Genomic DNA, 26,249 nt, shown 5'->3' with positions numbered 1-26,249 from the left:
AGACATTTCCAGAGACCAAGATCCATTTATTCTCATGAGTGAAATAGATTTGCTTGGCTAGGTAGGCATACGTAGGCCTACTATTTTATTCAGAGTCTGGGTCATGGTGTATATCAGAGAAAGCACATCCTTTTACAGTGAAAAAATACTTGGGAATTTGGGCCTATATGGTAACTACTATATGTCAAGTAAAAAGGCAGGCTACTGGGATTTGGTACAAATGTATATGGCCTTAGAAGAAAATAACCATGTAAATGGCCTACTAAGACAGTAGGCCTATTTTAATTCACCATTTTGTTGTTTTTTCTTGTTAGGCTTAATACGTGTATACCAAATCCCAATAGCTGTAGGGATATGCGTGGGTAAAGGAGGCTTAACGAAAAATATATATTAGCCTGAATGTCTTCATGTGTGTTCCCTGCATAACTAAATGATAGAGTGAGGGTTTAGGCAAAATCCTTAGGTGCAGAAAAGTTTCAGGCCTGCACAAAGTCACAGAGGGAAAAACAACAACATGTGAACAAAACAACTGACAGCTGCATCAATTTGCTCGGCCCAGGGCCCCCTCCTCCCTCTCCGTTCTGTTCTTCCAGCACCATTTCCTCTTTTAATTATCCCCAAGCAAAAAGATGATGCACATCAGACGCATCGCGGTAAATCCCGGCCCTGGCACGAGCTCACAGCGGCTACTGCATCCGCGTCTGGCAATCCCGATAGAGAGCGCACGTTTGGAGAAAAAGACCACTAGGACAAACATTTTTTTTAAACGAAAGAATGGAGCGGATCATGATCTCTCAGCATAAGAGGTTCTTGTTCTCATAGCTCGTTCTACTCCCGACGTGCAGGCTTTGGCGAGCCCAGTCCAATCACGCCGCGTTTTCAACACCAGATTAGCCAATTCTTAAGAGAACCCCAGACCTCTTATTTACACCTCGGCACGATTGTGTTCTTAAATGACTGCTTGGAAAGGGCCACATTGGAGGCCTACTTAAATGGTACTATCTCTGCTTGCAATAGACCAATTCTGGGGGACATTGTGATGTTTTTTGACAGGGGCATTGAAGAGACCATGTTTTGGAGCTCAAAAACTGTTTAGTTTTCTTAAAATAAAATGTATCTTTGTTTGACCTGAAATGTGTTTTGCAAGATGTATAGGCCCCTTCTAATTAGGTACAGGCGTGTGGAATGGGCCCTTCCCTCACAAGCCTCACAAGAGATGAGAAAGGTTAAGAGTTAATCAGCAATAGACTGTCAGTCAAAGTTTCCCCTCTCTCTCTGCAGGATGCAACACAGATAGAACACAGATAGCAGGCAGGGGCTTTTGTGATGTTGTTTTTCTTTCAGGGTGGGGAGGAGAGGTCTTGTAGAGCTGCTAAAGATGATCATTTGAGAGCCTCTGAAATAAGGTTCCCCTTCGCAAACCACAGAGACACACCAAGGGCTGAGGTCTGAACTAATGAGTGGAAAGGGTAAAAGCAGTCCCCGATGATGAAAATGATAACTGAGATGGTGGTGGCAATGGCCCTGGTGATCATTATGATAAGGTCAAAGATGAAGATGCAGACCAAAAGCCTAACAAATCATTTGAGATCATGACAATAACAATGATGACACAGTCCAAAAGCAAAGAACCTGACAACGAGAATGATGAAGATGAAGACTGAGTCCTAATAAAACCTCCATTTGCTGAAATGTTGTGCACCATGCGGGAAATAAAATTACGAAACAAAACAGAAGTCGTCCCATCTACTAACCTAGTACAATTACACTGCACAATGTGATGAAAGGATATCAACAATCTACTTATGTCATAGAAAACGAGTGCTGCTTGAAACATGAAACCTATTGAAGCCTATGGGAATTTCAAGGCAACGATTGATAAAAAAATGGAAGCTTATCATCAACACAGTTCCTTAACTCTGTAAGTGAGTCACATTTGGTTTAGTTACATTGTAGCAGGTTTTTGCTCAGGGACAGAATGGCTATTGTGTTGCACAAAACATTGTCTTTCTACAGAGTTGAAGCTGCAAAAAAGCACACAAAGTGGTCGAGGGCATAGGCTCTTTATCCTGATGAAAGGCTAAAGGATGAGTCTGACCTTTCTGGCATCAGCTGGGCTTTGGGAACAGAACACACAAGGGCAACTCTTTCTGGCCTTTTCCCCTTCAGCTCTGGGGTATGTTTACAAGCCAAAGACAGAAGTCCAAAGCACTATTACTTTTCACAGAATCAGACACACACTATGCCTTCCCTTTCATATGTATACACACACACACACACACACACACACACACACACACACACACAACGGCCGTCTGTACAACATGGCATCAGAGTAGGTCTGCAGGCTATGGAAGCAAAAAGAGACAACAGTTCGCTCTAGATTACATCAACACAAGGGCTTGATTCAATCAATACCATCAGAATCGCTTATCCAAACACAGGGCTATAAACACAACCAAGACGCTATGACCTGAGAAAGGGAAAGTGAAAACATGAACCTATACTGAATGGAATAATGAGAATCAAATTCTTATTAATATTACATTTTCATTATTTGTCACAATGAGGTTTTGTTTTGTCGAGTGATAGCCCACTGAAGAGCACACAAACAGTCTCACCGACTGTTAACGTTAAAAGCCCCGTTGTTCGCCCCCATACCTAAAGGCCTTTTGTGTGATGTTTCAAAAGGCTGCATCACCAGGTCATGGCTGAACAGGAGTCTGTGTAGTTAAAACATAGAATGGGCAGCCATATAGGGTGGCGGGGGAGGTGTCATTTCTATAGGTAAACTCTAGCATTTGCGGGTAAAGTTCCCTATGGTTCCACAGACAATGGGAATGGTCGGTGACGTCTAAAAAGGTGACGCCTGGTCACTGCGACGCATCGGGGCACTCTTGTCAGTAGAAGAGTATAAAAGCCGTGCGAGTCTGTTGAGGGCTACGGTGCAGACATCAAGCCCTACAACCATGGGAAAGGTATGAGCTTACACATGTTAAGGCTACCATTCAGTGATGACCACTGATAGAGTCAGGGAGAGCATTGAATACTGTTAGGCTGAGGGTGGAGTATTTGAATGGGTAAGCTACGCATATATGAAACAGAGACCAGAGAAGCCAAATAATTAGCAGAACTAGTATTAGTAATAGTATTAGCAGAACTATGCAACCTGTGTTAGTTACTTTAATGGACATGACGCACTTGGTTATGGGTTTTTTCTTAGATTACTTACATTATATGGCATTTTTCTTGGAAAACCTTAGCTCAATTATGATGGATAAGATAAGGCAGGAAACTCAAGCAAAGTATTCTGTATTAATGTTGAAAAAATGCTCTTAAATCTCTGGTTTGGAGTTTTGCCCTCCAGAGACCCCACTGATCCAGTAACCATGTAGTATGGCTGTGGAAGCACCCTGCTCCCAACTGCGTCCTGTTTCAGGGGCTGTGCTACACAATGCAGATGGTGTTGTGGCACAATTTATCTACACACAGGAGGACGTTGGTGTAAATATGGATTTGACATGTGCTTGGCAGGATAGTATAAAGGTTACAACAGGTTCTTATATCTGAGATATAGCCATCCTATCTCGTTACTCTTGATCTGAAGGAAATCTCTGTGAACAGAACGGTTCCTATTGGCTCAATGTATTGTGTATTGAGCCTCAAATGCAGGTAGTAGTTGAAACAGAACAGATGTTGCTTTGACTTTCATCCTCCACATGATGGGGGGATATTTGCTGTAGCACAGCAGTATACAGACCAGATACAAAAGACTGCAGCTTGTGCCACAGTTGAGCATCCCCATTCCTCAACTACGATGCTGCATTCAGATTGTTCAAGGGGGAGGAGTGTCCCCTACTGGCCGCTCAACACTACACCCATGACAACACAAGCCTCTGACAATCACTGACTCAACTTAAACATCTCTACCTGTAAGTGGTTTCAATATTAATATCAATATGTAACCTACTTCGCACAATCTCTCCTCTCCCTCTCATAGATTATCTTCTACGAAGGCCGCAACTTCCAGGGGCGTCACTATGAGTGCAACAGTGACTGCTATGACACTTACAGGCATTTCAACTGCTGTAACTCCATCAGGGTGAGTGGAGGTCACTGGGTGGCCTATGAGAAGCCCAACTACATGGGCTACCAGTACATCCTGAACCAGGGAGAGTACCCCGACTACCACGGCTGGATGGGCTTCAACAACTGTATTCGCTCCTGCCAGATGTTCCCCCCAGTAAGTCAATCAAACTGATGGATCGGGTTAGTTCGACCCCCTCCACACACACACACACACATCAAACAGTGCTTTAGAAATCAACATCAGTCACCAGCCTTTTGATGTCATTTATAGATTCTGAGGCGAGTCAAAGCATAAAAGTCTCTGCGCATGGTCCACAAGGAGATCCAGTCATTTTTTAAAAGGAATAGGATACGTCCCCACAAGACTTGGCGTCTTCATTTTCATTCTGTTCACCGTTCAGTGGTTTTGGCAGTTAAAAAATAGAATTATGCTGCTCCGAAAGATTGCTCTACTTCTTGACTATTCCAAGAGTATTAAGTTTTAATCGATAAGTAGACAGAAATTTGTATTCACCCAGTTTACATAACTATAATAACCTTCAAAGTCCAATGCCCCAATCATCTCTTACCCCTCCTTTATCTTCCGCCAACAGTACAGAGGAGCCTACAAAATGAGAATTTACAACAGGCCTGAGATGTCTGGCCACATGATGGAGTTCATGGACGACTGCCCCAACGTGTACGAGCGTTTCCGCCATCGTGACATCTTCTCCTCCAATGTCATGGAGGGCTACTGGGTGTTCTATGAGCACCCCAACTACAGGGGACGTCAGTATTTCCTGCGCCCCGGCGAGTACAGGGCCTGCAGTGACTGGGGCTGCCATAACCCCATGGTGGGCTCCTTCAGGAGGATGAGGACTGGCCTGTGAGCTCCCCAGTACCCACCCCTTGAACTCTGGTAGAAATAAATTGTCTTGTACCTAAACATGGCTATCCTGTGCGGTTTTCTTTCAAACTCATGTGTCAGTGTCAAATCAATGGCAAAACCAAAATATCTACCTCAGTTCTGGTGGTTGGAAAGTGTTTGATGAAGTTAATGGTTATAACCTGGGCAATTGCTGAGCATGTTTGTTCTTTATATAAATGTTTGTTTTTGTGGAAGAGGTTAAGTTACAGAAGTTGTTTCCTGTAAAGTTAGAATTGGTTACTCAGTCATAAAGGGCTTGTATGCACAATTGGTTGTGAACAAGCATGTAAAGAAATACAACCAAAACACCACATAATAGATATATTATGCTATATAGGTGGTTATGCAGTCAATAAATCATCATTACATATAAGAAACTCATGGCGACAAGTGCAACCCTCTTTACAACTTGTTAGGAGATCCTATTTGTCTCCCACCCCACCCCCACCCATAGAGTCCGTCTATACATTTCTGGCCTCCATGCCAATAAAGGCAGAGGTTGCAACTCTTATTGAGGGACTTTGGAAAGTGCAGTTGTACAGTATTTTCCATAGAGAGAGAAAGGGCTTTAACAGAGACAAAGAGCTTCTGCCGTGTGCCAGTCCTATAGTGTTATGCAGTCTATAGAGAGCATTGTGCTGATGCGACAGAGCTTTGTGTCAGCTTTACAAAGCCCTGATCCCTACGGGTCTATAAAGAGGTCCAGTACTGCACACCAACCGGTCCAGTCCGAACTTAACACAGTCACAATGGGCAAGGTAAGCATCTACACACAATATGTGTCAGAGGTGGGGGACAACAGGAAAGCTCATTTTACAACTTTTCTATATTTGGCTTGGCTCAATATTATCATACATAATAATCAATTATACAGACATTCATGAACATAACTGATAATTAAAGGGAATTGTTTGTTTTAGAGATGGTAAAAAGAAAAGTGACTTTGAAAGGGAAAAACAAGGCTGGGGGGCTGCACAAATTCCAGCCTTCAAAGATTGCAATAGAACTCTATTCCTTATATGATGCACTACTCTTTACCTGAGTAACAAAGACAGGAGCACTCTATGGGGATTAGGATGTAGTGGCACTTGTCTGTAGGCATGTTTGGGTGGATTTATGACAGCACACCTGGTCTCCATGGCATGCTGTTAAAGCTAGAACAATGCTTGTTCTACTCTCATAAAGGAATTGGGAGTAATGTAAATTATAATCTTTTTTTTAAAAATTTTAAATAAAATATACTCCTTGATTATGATTAATATGGCTCATAATACCTTTGAGAGTAGAACAAGTGTTGAACCTCATCATAATCAAAGCAGACTTATTACTGTATTGTTTGTTTTTGTTGAGATTTTGTAAACAAATTATGTATAGTTTGAAATCATGTTTTTAAAGAGCAATGCTGCTTTTATGGAATGTAATTTATTGAGCACAACAGGTAATAGAAATCTTGGGCTATTTGCATGCTAAGGTAAAATGCAATTATCATTGCTACATTGTATTTAGCCTACATTTAGTTGGTCGCCCTGCATGTAGAAATGACTGCTAGTTGCTTTAATTGCACACACTGCATGCACATCTGCAACACATACTGTATTTTAATTCGAGTAGTGCTCATAAAGTAATAAGATGGATATCTTAAAATAATGTAAAATTGGGCCAATTGTTAATTCAGCTTCCCTTATTTGTTGGGATATACTACTTTGAAAACGTATTGGATTCAGTGGGCAGCTAAACCTGAGCACTTTACAAAATCAGGTGGGCTACGTTAACTTGTAAACGAGCTTACCTTGTAATGGCGGTACAGCTCACTTGAAGATTGAAGTTACTTCCTCTTGTCAGCTTTGTATTACGTTGTTTTAACGTCAATGTTTATTTTACTGAACTGTTGACCAACAAAGGCCATAGCACCAAACAGTTTGCTGTTCGTCTGAATCCTTGAGGACAAATGCAGAGGGGAAGAGGAGCGTGCTAAAGTAACATCACCTGTGGCATATGACGTCGCGTACATCACCGCGGTTCTCGAATCAAATGAAAACGTGTAGTTTGGGATTGTTCAATGGCTTTTGACTTTTGCATGGCTAAAGGTGTGAACTTCTAACTCAGCCTGTTTATGATCATGTTAATGGCCATGACATTTTGGGAAAATTAGTTTTAGTATCTTTAGTATCTCCTGATGAGTTGTCTATTTAATGCTAAAAGGACCTGACTGAAATCCGTAAATGCATTGAAATAGAGGGTAAAAACATAGACCCAATTACAACACAATGTACAAGGGTGTTAGTGTTTTGACAAGCCATTCAACTGGTGTGCAAAAGGCGTATTAAAATGTTTAAGATGTTATTTTACATAGTTATTAATTGAAATAATCCTTAAGAAAACATAAGTGATTTTAAATGTAATTAACACTAGGCCTACCAGTTTCAGTTTTGTTTTGCCTCTCCTGTAATTGCATGTTTCAGTTAAACAGTCCTCCTATCTCTCTCGTAGATCATCTTCTACGAGGACAGGAACTTCCAGGGCCGTCACTATGAGTGCGGTGGTGACTGTGCTGAGATGCACAACCACTTCAGCCGCTGCAACTCCATAAAGGTGGAGAGTGGCTGCTGGGTGGCCTATGAAAAGTCCAACTACACCGGCTACCAGTACATGCTGCACAAGGGAGAGTACCCCGACTACCAGCGCTGGGCTGGCTTCAACGACTGCATCCGCTCATGCCGTATGGTGCCCCCTGTAAGTGTGTCCCATAGTCTTAAACCAGAAGCCAGCAATCTCTGATAGTCCTCAATACTCAAGGGCCACAGTCTCTACTGTTTTTAATGCCTTAGTCTACAGTATATTGATCATGTAATGCCTTTACTTGGAGCAGAGATTCCGATCAGTCAGTGGTTAAACAGACAAGGACCACAACCAGTAGATAGTGCAGAGCTTGAGGACCAGAGTTGAGAATACTTCAGTAGGCTTACTGCTGTAGTGATGGATACAGTGGAGTGGAGTTACTGTATGTTTGCTAGACAGGTTGTCAAGGAAGGACCAAAAACTAAACCATTGCCTCTGTATTAACATTGAGATAGAGGTTTGCAAAGGTAGCTGGTTGTACAATTCTGGTGAACAGATAGGTTAGACTAGACAAATTCTGTTTAGTCCATGGCTTAACCTGTGTCTGGAAAATCCCACTTGACAAGTGCTGTTTTACCATATGAAAAAAAAATATATAGTTTGTGATAACATTCTTATATTATCATCCTCTTTGCTCTTTATTTCCCAGTACCATGGGAACTACAGGATGAAGATCTTTGAGCGCTCTGACTTCGGGGGCCAGAACATGGAGCTGATGGAGGACTGCCCTGACCTGCATGAGCGCTTCCACAGCCGCGACATCTCCTCCGTCAATGTCATGGAGGGCTACTGGATCCTCCACGAGCACCCCAACTACAGGGGGCGCCAGTACTTCCTGCGCCCCGGCGAGTACAGGAGGCACAGCGAGTGGGGCAGCGCTAGTCCCACTATCGGCTCTCTGAGGCGCGTCACTGAGATCAACTGAGACCCCTTAAACACCCCCCCCCCCTTTTTCCTCTCTAATACAGCTCATTCCAAATCCCTAACCCTCATCCTCTCCTCTATTGCCAGCACTGTTTGACTGTTGTATCTACACTGTGAAGTCCTGACCTGAAATCACACATTCGCATGATTGGGGTTTTGGTCTGTTTGTTGTTGGTTTTTCGCTGCTTTGCGCTGACTGGGGAAATAGATCTCAGTGGCTCCCTCAGTGCTTAAGCGATACTCATGGTAAGCAGTGATGGTCTCTCTTGCTTTGGTTGGTACAGAGCAGAATGTTGTGCTTTGCCAGTTCCCAGCCTCCTGTCCTATTGGAACCGAAATAAACGAAAACTTGATGAAAGTCAACCCTTTGTTTTTATTGAGTACTTTGAAAAGCTAAAGAGGTCATGGGTAAAGGCATGTCAAACGAAGGTTGTGTGTCACTTTTTACTGTGCCTGATTCACTGGAGTTTCGATAGCCATGTGGTTAGCCATGTGGAAGCGTATTTTATATATATATATATATATATATATATATATATATATATATATACACACACACACACCAAGGTCCAACTAGACAAGAGTTGTACAGACTTTTATGACATCATCGACATCACCATACACAAAGCAAAATTATCAAGGAAACAAGCTTATTGTTTGAAGCTGGTTATTAAAGAACAAAAAAAGGGTATCTGAGGATGGGCATGTAGAAGTCTTTATGAGATCACATGGTGCCAAGCAGGCGATTTGGGTCCATGAAAGAAGCCCATATTAGACCCACATCACAGGGCCAGAGCCAACTCAAAGAGGAAAGAGTCAAAGTGGCCTGGTACTAGCCCCGAGCATCAAGCTTTCTCAGAACAAAAAACAAAACCCATTCCGCATCCCTGCTCATGAATTTTTCATCAGCCCAAGATACAGAAACCTTTCAGAAATAAATATCAATTATTGAAATTGTTAATTAGACGCCTCATAGTTGGCGAAGACACACATGAATAAATAACTTTGACCATTAATTATTGATTCACAAAAAATTGAAGCCCAGCAGGGAGCACATTTGAGACTCTCTTAAGATCAAGCAAAACAAGAAATATGAGTTTTGGCCTTGAGTAATGTTCAATTAAAGGACTGTCGACTTTGCCGTTGAAGTCCAGTGATTTGGCCCTGGTCCTCTGATATCGGTGGACTCCGATCCCCAACGGACATCAGTACGTCAACAGAGTGCATCATGGGATTTTACTCCGGTTAAACAGGTCGATGTTTGATAGAAGATGACAGGAGGCTCACAGGGGTGCTTGATGTCTGTCGTAAGTGGAAATTAATGCAGGGTCGTGAAGATGTATGTGTGTTTCAGAGGTACACCAAGGTGCAAGCTGTGAGCAATGAATGCAAAAATGGCAAATAGGGGTTATGACTTTAGAATATGTCTGTAAATTAGGAGAACTGAAACCACATCTAATACCAAAACTGCGAGAGCTACAGCTACAGGATATTGCATCAACATGTCACTGTATAGCATGTTCACTTGCACACACACACTCCTGCAACCTTGAGTGTGCAGGTTTACCTAAATGGTAAAGGCCAATTTATCTAAATAACCCAAACGTAATACTACAAGATCTAAAGCTATACGATATCTTATCAACATGTCATACTGGAGCATGGCTTGTGAGTGTAAGACGGTTCATCCTTGCTGCAGAGGACACAAGTATGATATGATAACACAACATATTCCACAAAGCATAGCCAGCACTACGCACCTGTGTCTGAAACGACAATACATCAGGTCTCAGAAAGGCCACTTTAAAGTGCAACGCTGACGTAACCATCCGCTACATGAGCACAAATTACTTCAAAAACCCAAATACTCCCCAACATCCCTTTATCTCTTTCTTTACCTCCTCAAGTCATTAAGACAATACTTTAAATATATTGAGCTCCTTGCACAAAAAGGACAGAGTTAGATCCGAGTTGTGTCTACTCTTCATCTCCAAAACGATTTGGCGATGGAATTCTTTAGATGAGGGTAGAAAGGGAGAAAGAGAGAGAAAAGAAACACAGAACATACTCTGTGATTTCATGATTAGTCTCAGTTCTCTCTATCTCCCTTTTTATTTCTGATAGTTGGATAATTAAACCTCTGTAGTATTGTCTTCCATGCCCCACTTACGGCAAGTCTTAATTCCCTCATGAGAAAAAAAAACAAAAAAACTTTTTAGATGTCTGTTTTCAGATCAGTAGGACTTCTTTCCCCTTAATTGCTATTTTATGTGGATGTATAAAGAGTAGTGATGGGACAGAGATGAACATACATGTGAAATCATGAACATTCTTTCTTATTCATCTCCAAATCAAAGGACACAAGGAAATAAGAGTCTTATTGAACAAAAACTTTATTCTACAATACGGCTATGAATTCTAAAAAACCTGAACTGATCTTTAGTGTGCGTTGCTTGACATCAGATAAACTGGAATGTAACAGCAGTCTTTTCTGAAGGCAGAAGAGAAGTCCCCTGAAGGGTATGGGAAGCAGCACGTCAATTTACGCTCATTTTTCTGACAGAGGCTCTGGGCACTGTAAATTCCATATAAATAGACAGCTGGAGAAAAAAAGCATTGGAAAAAGCATTTGGATTCAAAAGAAGAACCTAAAAAAATGTATAGTCTATGCCTTCTTCAGTATGAAATCTAAGAGATTTAGATAAGATCAATTCGTCCATATCATAAAGTTACTATAAAAAGACATTAAGACCATTTAAGATTGTTAATCTACTAGCTATTTAGCAGGTCACTAAAGATCTCTGCATATAAAGGAGTGTTGTGTTAGTGGAGGATTTGGCAATTCCAGACTACAAAACAAATGAAGATGAGTGCTGTCAAACAGACATATGCAGTGAATTCATGTGTTTCTAAATTAAGAAATAGTATCTTTCCTGAATTATGCATAGCTGTACACCTACTGTAGTATCAAATCAGTTTGGTTGTGCAACAGTATCATTTCTGAAGAGATAAAATGTAACCCAAGTCTCTCACATCTGTGTTCTTCAGTCAATACTGCGTCCCAACACTCATACTAAGACCTATTTAGTAGGCATTTCTAGTATACAAGATTAAAAAGGTTTGCAGTAATTAGCAAAACTGAGTATACTTAAAATGCCAGCATGATATAATAAATTCACCTTTCAATGGAGTATGAATTAACTAACAGTGGGTACAGTTGCAGATTATATGTTTGACTTTTAATCGTCAAGTCTTAATGTACCAAACTAATTTCTCATCACATGGGGTAGTGGTGAAGCTCTTGAGGATATGTGTGGGTCATCATTCCTTCAGGGAGCTGGACCAATCAGGTGAGGCCTTGTACAGCCCAACAGGGCCAAATAAACCAATCATGAGTTAAATCACTGAATATTCAAAGGCTCTGCAGTCTCTGTGTAGTTCCACAGAGCTACATTATATGGATGGTGTGAGTTTCACCAATTCAATACCGTACCATGCTCTTCGGCTAAGGCCCATGAACAAGCAGTGACACCTGGAACCTCTGAGTGATGTACTATAATCACTCAGGTAAGAGAGAGCTGAGGTAGAATTCAAGTCAATGTAAACTCTTTGGCCCAGAATGACTGCTCTGGCTGACTGATTTTGGCCATGTCATGGGAGTGGGTCTTTGATGTGACTGCCAGATAGTAATTGTGTGTGTTAGGGAGGATTTCAAAAAAGTGTGATAGGGTGGTAGTTTTGTTTTTGCGGTTGTGTGATTTTGTTCCCTTATCAAGCAATGCAAGACTACTTGAACAGTCTGATGTAGATGAAGGATAGGTTGGTGAGTATTTGGCTCTTGTTGGGAGGTTCTCTGGCACAGGCAGGGGCGGTGTATATGTATGTGTATGTGTGTGTGTGTGTGTGTGTGTGTGTGTGTGTGTCCGTCCATCCGTCCGTTGAAGGTTGGGTATCTCTAGTTTGTGTCTCTTTGTCCGGGTAGGGCCTGTGCAACAGGGAGGTTCTCGTGGAGGAACTTCATGGTGCCCTGTTCAGAGAAGTCTGCGACTGTGTGGCCGTTGCCTCTCAGGACCCACTTGGTGGTGAGGAGACCTTCAAGACCCACGGGACCACGGGCATGGATACGTGCCGTACTGATGCCAACCTCAGCGCCTTGAGGGAGGGATAGAGAGTTTTAACACACCTTTCCATCATGTGTGTGTATACAGAGCTTTAATGTTGCAACAGTTAAAGACAAGAGATAGAGGGAGAGTGGGGGAGAGGAAGAAAGAGTGTGAGAGTGAGTGAAAGCAGAGCGAGAAGAATAGGAGAGAGTGATTGTACAGGGAAATAAGGGACAAGAGAGAGGGATGAGGAACTGCATACACACCCAGTCCAAATCTGTAGCCGTCTGCAAATCGTGAGCTAGCGTTCCAGAACACACAAGCGCTGTCCAGCTGCTGCAGGAACTGCTCCGCTGTGTCCTCTGAAAGAGTAATATGGTTATCACCAGTATCCCTAAACTAGCATCAGACTCTGTGTGTTCCATAATGTGAAATGGTAAAGGCCAATTATTCTGAGTGTTATACTAGTTGTGATCACTAGATGGCAGAGTTTAATCAAAAAAGATATCCCCTGTCCGCTGTCGGGTGGCACACTACTCAAAAGCAATCTATATTTGCAACAGTCTTAGACATTTTCCAAAATGTTTTGTTATCTTTGCATGAATGAGAGAGAGAGAAAACAAAAGTTCATCATGGCTATTATGGGATAGCCAGAGAACCATACAGAGAGGTAGTAAAATGGAGAGAAAGAGAGAAAAATAAAGTGGGAGACAGACAGACAAGGAGGAAGTGACAGGGCCGAACACAGTGAGTGTATGTTTGAGACTTTACATCATCACTATTATGGGATGGCCAAATAGGGCTCCTACCATTGTCGGTGACGATGACGTCGGTATGCGAGCTGCCGTATCTGTGGATATGATCAATGGCCTCCTGCATGTTGTCCACCACTTCAATGCAGCACTCAAGGTCGCCATATTCCGTCCTCATGGACTTCACCTCCGAGGGGCTGAAGGTCAGGTAAGAGGCGAACCTGGGGCCAGCGTGGATCTTCACCTGAACGGCAGACAGGACAGGGCTCGCACAATCAATAAATCAATAAATCTGATAATCTGTCAGCATTCAACTGGCCGAGACTCATCAACTCATCTTCTTATCTAATAGTCAATGTACTTGACAGGCCATGTTTGCAATAAGCAACCATTTGAACTATCAACAATTATGAGATTCAGTCTTATGTTTCCAAACTCACCCAATCTTATGCCTTAATCGTGCATTGTAAGTTGTAGTCAAAATCAACCAACCATTGCACCAAATAACCAGTCAGTCTGTCGTTTTATTAAGAACCCTTTCTGAGAGATTTGCAGCAGTCTTTATTAGAAAAAAATGTATGTCACTTGGTACACATTTATTTTACATGTGTGTGTGTGTGCACATGTTTTTTGTGTGTGTGCAAACGTGCATGTGTCTGTCTGTGTGTGTGTGCTGTCTTACCCGCTCTGTTCGGAGCATGTCGATGATCTGGTCAAACAGAGGGGTCCTGAGGATGTCCCTGTGAATCAACAGTGTTTCCATGGCGTTGCATGCAGCAGGGTAATCACATTTGGAGTCTCTGACTGGAGAGAGAAAACGTCAATTGATCACTTCCTTGTCCTACATTGATGGTAATACGACCAAACCTGACCTCAGTTAGGTATAGAGTTTGATATACAGTACTTATACTGCATTTTAAATAGTTAGTTTGCCTGGTAGAATGGAACCAATGAGAAAGTAAAGTCTAAAGTGCAACTCCAAGCAAAATCTAGCACACCTCAAACTTAATTGATCTGAATACCATTCACATTAATGACACATAAAAAGGCAACAGAGAGACAACTGCAGCCCTATAAACTTGTACAAATGTGGCCATAACAGGTACCTTCAGTAGCTTGTCATACTATCACTGTATGTGTGTTATTTCTATTAATTAAGTGTATGTAATCCACGTTCCAGCAACTGTGCTGACCAACTAGTCTCCGTATTTACTGACAGTATAGCCCCTCGCTCAGCCAAAACAAGGTCCCACAATGGAATCCACAATTATACTTGTTCCTGAATAACTGGCCTCAATGACTATCAACCCGTGGCCTTAAAACTCTCCCAAGTCCACCGGTTAGCAGGCACTCCTATCATCTCAGCTGTGCAGCCGTCAGTCAACAACACACGTTTGGCACGATTTTACAACAGTTTGCATCATGGCTTTGGATCGGTAAATAGCATTCTCTATCTCCGATTCCCGATCCAGCATTTTATCGGCCCAATAGCAATGCCCAGTATTGGATCAGTGCATCTCTACTATTTTCTCAACTTTCATAAAAACACATGAAACCTACACTGCCCTCCATAAGTATTGGAAAGAGGAAGCATTTTGTCTTCTTTCAGCTCTATACTCCAACAACAAGGAGTATGAAAGACCAGGAATAAGGGGACTATGTATAAAAAGGGTTGTAATTTGTAAGTGGTGAAACCAATCTGAAAAAGAAAACATTGAATTAAAGCTGAGAATCTCTACCTTAACCTCAATGTTGGTTACATTTCTTTTTTCAGATTGGTTTCACAATTTAGAAATCACAATGCATAGTCCCCCTATTTTAGGGCACCAAGTATTGGAAAATTGGCTTGACTGGTGTTTCTGGTTAGTCAGGTGTGTTCCGTCACATCATTTGTGTAGATATAAGAGCTGTCAATGTCTAGTATTGATTCTAGCCTTTGCATTTGCCTTTGGAGTCTTCTATTAATGTCTGTCAACATAAGGACCAAATATCAGCTGAAATATCAGAATAAACTATCAGAAACATAGTAAAAACCTTAGACTTACCTAAATCAACAGTTTGTAACATCTTTAAAAAGATGGTAGGCCAAGGAAGACTTCTACGGTGGATGCCCGAAGAATGCTCACCATAATTAAGAATGACTTCCCACCATTGTCAGGAGTCATTGCCTATCGTCGCCACAGACTAAAGACCCATATCTTTCGATTTACTTTCTCAGACAGCTGTAGAAGTAAAGGGTGAACCAACGACTGCTGGTTCAGTTCTACACAGCTGAAGTGGTCGACCACTGTCTGGTACGTGAGCACAATCAGACGCACAAAGCAGAAACTGAGCAGCATCGTCTCCAAAGCTGTGAATGTAACACACCACTACCTCCCCTCGTTGGACTCCATGTACATCAGACGCACTACCAAACAGGTTCCCACCCAGCTGCCCTCTGGCAGATGTTTTAAATCACATACTGAACTCCCCTCACTCCTTGTACCAGCCTACTCCATTTTGTATGCATGTGTGTGTGGGTGTGTATATGGGTACAGTGTACCAGTGTGTACAAGTGTGTGTATGTGTGTATGTCTGTTGGCCCACTGACCTATCTTGATAACCTTGTCTATGCTGGCCTCAGCATCGATGTAGACGTGGCAGATGCCTTCACTGTGGCCCAGCACTGGGATGCCCTTGGCTGCTCTCTGGATGTGTCGGACCAGCTGGGAGGATCCTCGCGGGATGATCAGGTCAATCATCTTATCTAGTCTACACAGATCCTCCACCTCCTCTCGGCTACTCACCTGCAACAGACACATTATGGTGAATACTTTTGCAAGGCAATGATAATTATTCACAAAGTCAACATACTGAATGTCAATACCTATTCACCCCTGAGACTATCTGCTCCAGGTTTTTGTGGTGTTTTTTTCCGTAGAAATCAACAGAAACACCCAATAGAAAGGCAAACATTGTTTTATGTGGAGATAAAAACAATGAGGTTATCAAGTTGTACTGTACCACATCCCAAGAGATCTACACTAGAGCAGAGATTGAGAGAGGCGGAAACTAATTAAATACCATTCTTTTTTCAACATCACTGATAACAAAAATATAAAATAAGTAATATTATACAGATTTAACTTAGAATATATGTATACTGTTTCTAGGGAAATTCTATTTTGAAGTCACCACCCTCACAAACAACTATATTTCTACGTTCTCTGAGCAGTGAGTGGACGCCCTATCCCTTACCAGCTGCACAGCCTCTTTGACCACGTGAATGGAGAGTGCTTCTTGGGTCAGCTGGTGCAGGATGCGGTTGGTGTTAGCTGCTTCCTTGCCCCCCTTCAGCAGGAGAGCATTACCACTGGCGATGGCCAGAGCTGAAACCTGTGGAGGCACACACATTTTTTGCAGTTCTCCTTGGCGGTGATCTGCTCCAGTACCACACACACACTCTTGGCAGGTCCCAAAGGTGATCATGTCAGATTAACACTATTCAACTGAAAGCACTCGTATTGGCAACCCCCAACACACACACACACACACACACACACACACACACACACACACACACACACACACACACACACACACACACACACACACACACACACACACACACACACACACACACACACACACACACACACACACACACACACACACCTGTGGAAGGCAGTCAGGACGGGCCTCAAAGATGACCAGCAGCACTCCAATGGGCACAGTGATCTGCTCCAGCTCCAGGTCGTGGGCCACCTTAGTCCTGCGGAGCACTCTGCCCACGCTGTCCTGGGAGGCCACCGCAATCTGACGTATGCCGATGGCCAGGCTGTTCAGCTTGGCCGGGGACAGGCTCAGACGCTTCAGCAGGGGTGACGACAACTGACCTGAGAGGTGGAGGGGAAGAGAAAGGAAGAGGAGGAAGACAGAGAGAGAGATAGAGAGAGAGAAAGTGAGATGTGGCATACGAGATGTGGCAAATCAACACCCACCATCTCAGATTGTTCTGAAATGGTTTCTGTAGTTACAAACAGATAAGATAAGTATTCCTGCATGATTATTATGTACAAATATAGTTTAATCCCTGAGAAATATCTAATTGATTGTACCCAAATTGGCAATTTTCATTTTGTGGGTGTCATAATCCTCTTTTGTACATTGATTTGACATTGAGAGAGAGAGAGAGAGAGAGAGAGAGAGAGAGAGAGAGAGAGAGAGGGCATTTTCAAACAGAGCTCCACACCAACGGTACAGCTTCGCTGGTCAGGTGAGAGGGTGCTAAAAACGTATTATGGTTTTTCAAAGATCAAAACATGTTCAGTGTTTTTTTGTTTTATTTTCAAACAAAGTTTTCTTTGGCTGTCTTGCATTTCTTAGAATTGTAGACTAAATGAAGGCTGATATATATCATGTATGTGATGCTACCTGTGTAATACACATTACCTGCATTGACTGCAAGGTCCATGTCCATCTTGTTAGCAGTTAGAATTTCTTCCTGCTTTTCAGTGAGCAGGTCTGCTAGGCGACAGATGATTTCACCTCTCTAAGAGAACACAGAAAGACCAATGGAAACCAATGGCTTACTTTCCTTTAAGTGGACCCCATCCAATTGCATTATAGAACATGTGGAAATACAAGTTGCTAAATAACCGGGATAAGGCCTTCAAAAGTGGCTTGTTGTACTGATTGGAGGGAAGGTATGTGGTTGCTCACAGAAATTAGATTTTAGAGTGAACTATCCCTTTAAGACCAAAATGTCACTCCAAGCATCTGTATACATATGGCCCGACCTGGTCAGGGTGGAGGCTTGCCAGAGTTCTGCCTGAGTGACGGGCCATCTCCGTCTGCTGCTCCACCGTGGGGCCTGGGAGGAGAAAGAACCATTAACACAGAGCAGGCTGACATCATCATCATAATCACCATTATAAATCAGAATCACTAGGACCATACACCAAAAATCAGTATGCATTGACTGTAAGTCTGCTAAATAGCATATACTATCATATTATAATCACAATCATCTCCATAACAATCATTCTCATTTATTTATACCTATATAAATATTTATTTTGACCTACGTCTAACAAGGTAAATTGACAACACATCCTCATTCCCAATATTGCTCATCATTATCGTCATGTGTCATAATCCAAACTCACCAGCGGGTTTGACCTCAGAGAAGAAGGTCCCCACTTTCTTGCCCTCTACAATGTCGGTAATGACATGGCCAGTCACCTTGGGGTGGGTGCCATTGGCAATGACCACTGAGGTACCCCCCTGAAGGGCCCAAAGGGCAGCCTTCACCTGGACACACACACACACACACACACATCATGTGAAACTGCACACGTGGTAAAAATAGTGATTTAATGTGCTTTGTACAACAACATTTGAAATATGATGCTGTTCTATTCTACATATTTCCATACCTTGGCCTCCATGCCTCCTATCCCCACTCTGGACTTTGTCCCATAGGTGATCGACTGCTGGTCACCAGGGTAAAAGATGTCAATGAGTTTGGCATCATCTGTTCCAGGGGGGCTGTCGTACAATCCTATAAGTAACAGGAACTTATTATAGTTACTCCAGTTTTTCCCCTCCCACTAATGCAGAGGAAAGCCATTAACCTAGCTGAAGCCCTCCCGTATTAAAAAAAAAAGTTACCTCTATCAATGTCAATTGAATGTTTAGGATGGGCATAGAATCATAAAAAAAAAAACACACACCCACCATCAGTCATATACCCCAATAGACATTAACCTTCTCAAATGGCCCCACTCTTTGTGTTGTTTTTACCTCTGACAGAGAGCAGAGAGATGGTGTGCTGCTGTGTTGTTGTCGTAATGTACCTTCTACATCAGAGAGAGCGATGAGCAGGTCTGCCTTCATCTCCACAGCCAGTCGTGCCGCCAGACTGTCATTGTCCTTTATACTGATCACCTAAAATGGAGGAAAACACTGGATGTCAGTTGGGGCTGGGGGGCCATTGTTCATGTGAGCTCGGAACTACGAAACTTGGACTTTTCCCGACTTGGAAACTCGTTGTACAAAGATGATACCCTAGTTTCTGACTTGAAAAAGTATCAGAATCAACCAATAGGAAGCTCTACACAAGTTCAGAGTTTGAGTAAGATATAGAATTGTTTAATTGATAATAAATGATGCACCACCAGTATACTGTAGAATCATACATTAGGCTACAGGTTCAGCCATTTGTAAATAGTGCTATGTGCTATGCGTTAGTAGATTAGCTATAATTCATGGTGGCTTGCCTACTGCATGCGTTAGCCAAAGAGTTACTGATGCATTCATTTCTAATGATAAATGCTAACAAAGCATATCATGTTTAGCATCTCTTCCTAAAAGAAGAGTGAGTACAGTGTTAGTGTGCATTGTAAAGCAGAAGAACTAGCTAATTTTGCTCATGCTTGCAGACATAAGGAGAAACAAAGCCTACTTCAAGAAGTTACCCCTGGTCACCCCTCTAGGCTCAGTCTCCCCCTAGAGGGCAACTTCAGTGCTACATGCACTTCTTCTTGGGGATAGCAGCGGCAGGGGTGGAGGTGATAGGGTGATAGGGAGGTGAAGGGTCATAGCTGTAGCTGTATGACTAGCTAAGCTAACATTTGACCCCTACACACACAAACACAAACTCCAGGCCCCTCTCCCCACGACAGGCCCCCCTCCCCCCTTGCTCTATACCCACATTTACCCCCTGCAGGTCACTGTTGGGCTCTGGTGGGGGCACCACTGCGTCGTTGGTGTTGATGATGGGCACAATGTTCATGCGGAGCAACTCCTGCAGCGTACTGTTCAGGTTCTGACGCTTCTGGTCATCATGGAAGTCCAGGTTGGTCACCAGGACCTGAGGTGGAGGAATGTTTACGGATTTGAGGTTAAATCAGAGCATGGCAGGGCCACTCAAACGTTCTTTTTTTTTTATTCAATCAAACTTTATTCATCCCACTAGACCAGGGGCAATTATGCCAGGATTCTCGGAAAAGCAAACATGGTTATATGAATTTACTGTTTGTGAGAGTGTGTGTGTCTGTGTGTGTGTGTGAGAGAGAAAGAGAGAGAGAGTATGCACCTGGGCAGTGCAGGTGCTGTACTGAGTGAACATGGCCTCATACAGGGCCATCAGGCCACTCTGTCCTGCTGCAGCACATGCCCGGGCTTCCAGAGCTGGCATTGACTTGGAGAAAGAAAGAGATCAAACATACTGTAAGGCATTAAAGGGTTGGGTTCACTATTTTGACACTTAAATACATTTTTGGGTTACTTCTCATGTTGTTGAATATAGCCGAAATTGCACTGATCTAATCAGACAATGATTTATGACTGTTAGGCTACATCACCAACAAAGACAATAGCCGGCTTTCCACAGTGGTGCTTACGCCGTGTGTGTCAAGGCCAATTGCTTTTCCACAGTCACTCCCGGGTCTCAACTGGTCTCACTCCAGGCCTATTCGGTGCTTAAAACTCTGGCTTTAAGCCTCCACTACCCCCCCTGGTCCTTATGAGGCCAAACAGGGCTAGGGGCGCAGATTACAGCGCAGGCTGCTGCTATAAATATTAGAATGTAGCTGGTTCTGTAGTAAGAAGCCTCACCATGTCCTTAAGCTGGTTCTGTCCAGAGTGCAGGGCCTGTCTGACACTCTGGGAAAGCAGGATCTCGTGCCTCAGTCTCTGCTTGCCAAATGCCACCGCCCCGCTGGTGACGATCATCATCTCTCTGCCCTGGTTCTGCAGCATGGCCACCTGACGACCACAACATCATCATTAATTAATTGCACTGAAAGCTCTTTAATAGCAGCAAAATACAGTAGATCAATACATTCTAGGGTAATTATATGAGAGGCAATCGCCTTGCCCATGTGTCAAAATAGCATTTAGACTCTCCCATAAATACCAGTGTCTAGGCATTAGACATCAAGTAGACAGTTGTTAGTTGTTGTTAAGCATAAGCCTGTCTTGTATAAAAATCTTGCTCTCATCACATCAGCTTGTTTTAACCTTCGACCTCCCTCACCTGCTCCACAATGGAGGCCAGCCTCCCCAGTGCCAGACCACACTCGTCGCCGCGGGTTACCACGGCGCTGCCCAGCTTGACCACGATCCTCTTGGCCTGCCGGAGCTCTCCGCGGTGGGCAGAGGAGTTGCTCTGAGCGCGTGCCAGGTGCACTGTGAGGAACAAGACTTCTAAAGTTACTGCAATGCCTTACGAAGTAAGTCTGAGGCTCTGTTTGAATACTTCAAGGGAACAACAGCAAAATATGGAAATATCCCATTGCCCCTAGTAAAAATCTCACTCAGTGGACAAATATTGCAGCTCTACCATTCAGAGAGTACAGATAAACACCGATAAACAGGGCTTTGTCAAGAGCTTTCATGCCCTCCTCCCGACTACAGCGCTAGATAGGGCTCTGTCAAATTTAGCAAATAGCACACTAAAATAAACATTCTATCATAGTATATTTTGAAAGTCCAATAGATTGTGAGACAGAATATGGTGAAAATGTGTCATGGTTTCACAATTTTAGCTGTTCTGAACTCTCTGGCAAAACATGAGTAAATTCAGTTTGTGAGCTTAGTGTGCATGCATGGGCTCACTGAAGCGCATGTATGGCATTAGAGAGAGCTAGGCTGTTGCCATGGTTTGATGCGTTGTGACAGAGAGGGATAGGAGAATTAAATCTTTGGTTGTGACTGGGGTGACTCGGCGTGCAGTGTTGGGGTTGTTACATGTAATATATTACATACTACTTGTTACTTTTATTGGAAGTAACATGTTATGCTACAATAATAATTTGTGAGGAAAGTAACATGTTATATTACTTTTGCGTTACTCTTTTGAAAATCCTCAAAAGAACGACATTATCATCGCCAGGTTCAGCACAAAGTGGAAAGGGGGAAATAAGTAGCTGCCACAGAATCGGTACCATTTAGCCGGCAGCCGGCGCTTGAACACTGGAGGATTCCCCCCCTCCCCATCCCCTCCTAAATCCTCCTGTTACCCTAGTGACAGAAAATCACAGGGTGCAAACTGCCACATCAGCACAGCAACCACCAAAGCCAGCGCTGACAGAACATATCTCTCCGCAAAAGAGCAGTCAACCACATGAGAGGGAGAGGGAGAGAGACGGGGGACGGGGATGAGGGACGGGGGGGTGGAGAGAATATTGGTTGAATACTGGTTCTTTAAAAATGCATTCAATGACCTGATAAAACAGGGGTAAAGTGTAAGTTATGTAATGGAACCATTGCCCTCCCCTGATCCATTGTGATTAATCAGTGATTCTTCACTGGTTACTCACAGTCTTCAAACAGGGAATGGAGGCCAGACTTAGGCCTCCATGACCATAATTCAATCAATAACAAGTGCACCAATATGCAAGTGTGCACAACACTAGACAGACAGCATTGACTGACTGACACAGAGATGATAACAACTTGAAGGTAATTCAAGGACACAAAGGTGTCTAGTCAGCATTTGGAAATCACTGGAAAGTGTTTTCTTTTCATTTCTGAAATGTATGTGTGCTTGATAGGGTCACTTGCCATGTGTCAGTGCTCTGCTGAGGAGGGTGAAGCCATTAGCCTGTTGAGTCCTGGGGCACAAGGGGAGCCCAGCGCACTGAGACAGTCTCTGCAGCAGCATGGTGAACTAACCTGCACTTCCAACAGCTACGAGAGAGAGAGAGAGAGAGAGAGAGAGAGAGAGAGAGAGAGAGAGAGAGAGAGAGAGAGAGAGAGAGAGAGAGAGAGAGAGAGAGAGAGAGAGAGAGAGAGAGAGAGAGAGAGAGAGAGAGAGAGAGAGAGAGAGAGAGAGAGAGAGAGAGAGAGAGAGTGTGTTTACCTTTCACAAGAATTTGCTATTCATTTCTTGAGCTTGACAAATTCAAATCACAGTTCAACATTGAAACATAGGCTAGACCTGATACAGGATAGAAAAACAACCAACTAAAAAATAATAATTCCACATTTGTTTGAATGACAAAATGGTATACGGCTAAAACAAAAAAACAAGTGGTTCTTTCTAATAAAGTTATATTGAAGAGAGAGACACTCACAGTGATACCTGCTTGTCCTCCAAGTCTATGCCTGCTACTCATTCATGTCTATCAAGCCCATCTGCTTTGAAAAGGGCTGCTCTCGAACCTTTTTATTCTACAGTCCATGCAGTATAAACAAAAACTGGCCTCAGCCAATGAGAGTGCAGCTATGCTCGACCAAAATCACAGAAACTCATCTGTGTTCTCTGAGCTCCAACTAGCTCCATCTAATTCCATTAAGACTTCCGGTTTCGATTTTCGCCGTTTTCGCGGCTTCAAAATAAAAGCGAAATAAGGACAAATTACCCAAGAGAAAGTATATTTGGAACTTTTTTTATCTTTAAAATGCACATACTGGTGCAATTCTATTTAATTTTTTTTTTACACATGCCTATTATATTTGTATAAACTGGACCAGTACAATGGTAGTAAAAATCATGTTTAGCCTTGGAGAATATATAATGTATAGTCCATTATGTGTTCCCTATGCAATCTAGACAAGGCACTTTTAACTGTTGGGACACAGTAAAGGACCAATAATTATTCATATGACACCCCTCATGTTTGAAACTCAGTTGATATGTATACTAGAAGTGTTGTCGAGTACAGTGGTAGTAAAAATCATGTTTAGCCTTGGAAAATATTTTGTGTGCAGTCCATTATGTGTTCCCTATGCAGTGCAGCAGGGTAATTTGGATATTAGAAGAATTACAAACCTTTAGAAACACAAATAAAACATTGAGAGGATTAAATGTTGAATGTTACATTTTATTCCCAGATATAGGTGCATATAATTTGTGGTTTCTTTATGCCCATTTAGTATTTGTAAATGCTTTGCGTGGGCGCTTTTATTTTGAAAGAAATCTAATTTACACACATTTACATTGGCAAAAGTAGATGAGCGGAGTTCCACTACTGGAGCTCAGAGAACACATCATAAACTCCACCTCCACATTTGCAGCTGATGAAACTGTTCTCGCTTCTTGCAGCAATAAACTCATCTATCCTGGAATAATAAGTATATGGTCTTGATCACTGACAGCTTTCAGCACAAAACTAACGTGATCATGCTAGTCGGAATGACAATACATTTTTAAAATGGTGTCTCGGGTGACATAGTCTCTCTCTTCTCTATGCAGTATGCACGATCAAGATGATAATCCAGGCTATTGTTGACACACCGACGGCCACAATAATCTACTGAATGAGTGGTATTGGCAGCCTAGGGCAAAGAGGATGCAACCCTGTGTCCCCTTTGCCTAGGGGCGAGCTATATGTATGAACACTACAGCTATGCAAAGAGTATTAGTTTAATTCATTACATTTGAAAAATATGACCCAAAACTTTACCAACCATACACGTGTCACGTTCACTGTTCAGGCTGCCGCCGGTGGAAACTAAATTATTGGGGCTTCAAATTCAAGTCAATGGAGCTAGCTAGCTACTTTCAAATTATACTCTCAGTCAGAATCAATAAAGTAGCAGCTGAGTTCATTCGTAGTGACACTGCCACCTCTTGTGTAAAATGTAGGTGTTTGAGTCTAGGCTGTTTGCTAGCTAACAAAATCTATCTTTATACGTTTACATTTGCATAGCCTTCTACAGAATTAAGGGAACTTCCGGTTTGGCGAACATTTCAAAATAAAAGCTCTCAAAGAGAGGTCATACAAATTCTTGCTGGGTCTAAATCCCACCCATAGGGGTCATTATCAGGGACGTAGGAACTATATTTTGTGAGGGGGCGCTGCCTAAAATGTTGTGAATGTTGTACCCAGAGATCACCTGTTAAACAAGCAATTCTGGTGACATTTGACAGCAGAATAACATAGTGGTTGTACACGATATCACCATAATCAATTCCAGGCATGAGAGTAGTGGACTTATTTCGAAACAAAACAACAACTTGAGCCTGAGCTATTTTCACAAGACCTTCAATGTGGGGTTTAAAAGTGAGACACATCTATCAAGAAACCCAAGTACTTATAAGTTGCTACTCTTTATATTTACTTGTCCTGCATAGTGACTATACATGGAAGAGAGTGAGGTTTAGTCTTAGATTTTGTGAAAAACATCAACTTTGTCTTTTCAACATTTAAAAGCAACTTCAGCTGACAGAGCTTTGTCTGGACAATAGTAACCAAGAACAGAGCCCTGTGGCACCTGCTTCTCGAATATCCTAATTACCCTCATGAAACAGCATTTCCAAAGAAGAATTGACTGAACGAAAATATTTTGGTATTTCAGCTCATCTTTAGTAACAACCTGATCGGCAAAACTTGTAGAATGTGAATGAGGCACGTTTCGACCATGAGCTGTATCATACAAAATGTTGCTGGCCTATTAATATGGTAAAACTGCTCACAGTGCCCTATTTGGACTGGAAAGGGCAGAAAAGGAAGCAGAGAGAATGAGTGGGGTCCAATGGAGAATTGGGGAAACATTTAGAGTTTATTACACAGGCAGTGCATTCTGGAAAGTTGAAGTTTGAACTCAGTTGTAACCCTAACCCTGTAGCCGACATATTCTTGGGTTTAATTAAAGGCACCTGCTCACGGTTTAAAGTTTCTTGTACATTTTCTTTTCCAAGGAATTATACATTTTGAATAGACACATTTTCAATACCCAAAGATGACAATCTGCTGGCCCAGAGAGTGTCAATGCTCTGGCTCAATGGTCTGAGAACAGAAGTTGGAGTACTCTCGCACTGGGGCTTGACAGACAGACAAGCTGACATATTTCACTCCCAGTTAATACTGTCTTCACCCAGTCAGGTTGTAAATGCTAGCCTAGTTAACTAAATCAGTCCCCTCG

General features: G+C 42.6%; 3 protein-coding genes across 3 annotated transcripts; 2 read left to right on the top strand and 1 right to left on the bottom strand.

The window, feature by feature from the left end:
- Positions 1-2,936: 2,936 nt before the first annotated feature.
- Positions 2,937-4,958, top strand: crygmxl2 (crystallin, gamma MX, like 2; the record flags this gene model as incomplete). Its single annotated transcript, XM_083687807.1, has 3 exons — positions 2,937-2,978; positions 4,001-4,243; positions 4,683-4,958. Exons 1-3 carry the CDS (start codon positions 2,970-2,972, stop codon positions 4,956-4,958), a joined length of 528 nt encoding a protein of 175 aa, XP_083543933.1. The 5' UTR covers positions 2,937-2,969.
- Positions 4,959-5,742: 784 nt separating this feature from the next.
- crygmx (crystallin, gamma MX) lies at positions 5,743-8,540 on the top strand (the record flags this gene model as incomplete). Its single annotated transcript, XM_083687304.1, has 3 exons — positions 5,743-5,754; positions 7,487-7,729; positions 8,265-8,540. The coding sequence occupies exons 1-3, from the start codon at positions 5,746-5,748 to the stop codon at positions 8,538-8,540; spliced, it is 528 nt and encodes a 175-aa protein (XP_083543430.1). The 5' UTR covers positions 5,743-5,745.
- Positions 8,541-12,494: 3,954 nt separating this feature from the next.
- On the bottom strand, positions 12,495-21,510 carry aldh18a1 (aldehyde dehydrogenase 18 family, member A1; the record flags this gene model as incomplete). Its single annotated transcript, XM_083687097.1, has 16 exons — positions 21,415-21,510; positions 20,994-21,143; positions 20,473-20,577; positions 20,089-20,247; positions 19,232-19,322; positions 18,812-18,936; positions 18,542-18,686; positions 18,173-18,246; positions 17,821-17,925; positions 17,049-17,264; positions 16,632-16,769; positions 15,985-16,180; positions 14,077-14,198; positions 13,452-13,638; positions 12,909-13,004; positions 12,495-12,691 (listed from the first exon to the last, which is right to left on the bottom strand). The coding sequence occupies exons 2-16, from the start codon at positions 21,135-21,137 to the stop codon at positions 12,495-12,497; spliced, it is 2,100 nt and encodes a 699-aa protein (XP_083543223.1). The 5' UTR covers positions 21,138-21,143; positions 21,415-21,510.
- Positions 21,511-26,249: the final 4,739 nt, after the last annotated feature.

This window comes from Argentina silus (assembly GCF_951799395.1).
Source record: "Argentina silus genome assembly, chromosome: 16".
NCBI lineage: Eukaryota > Metazoa > Chordata > Actinopteri > Argentiniformes > Argentinidae > Argentina > Argentina silus.
Note: the sequence above shows the minus strand (reverse complement) of the source record. Positions and strands in the feature narration are given on the sequence as shown.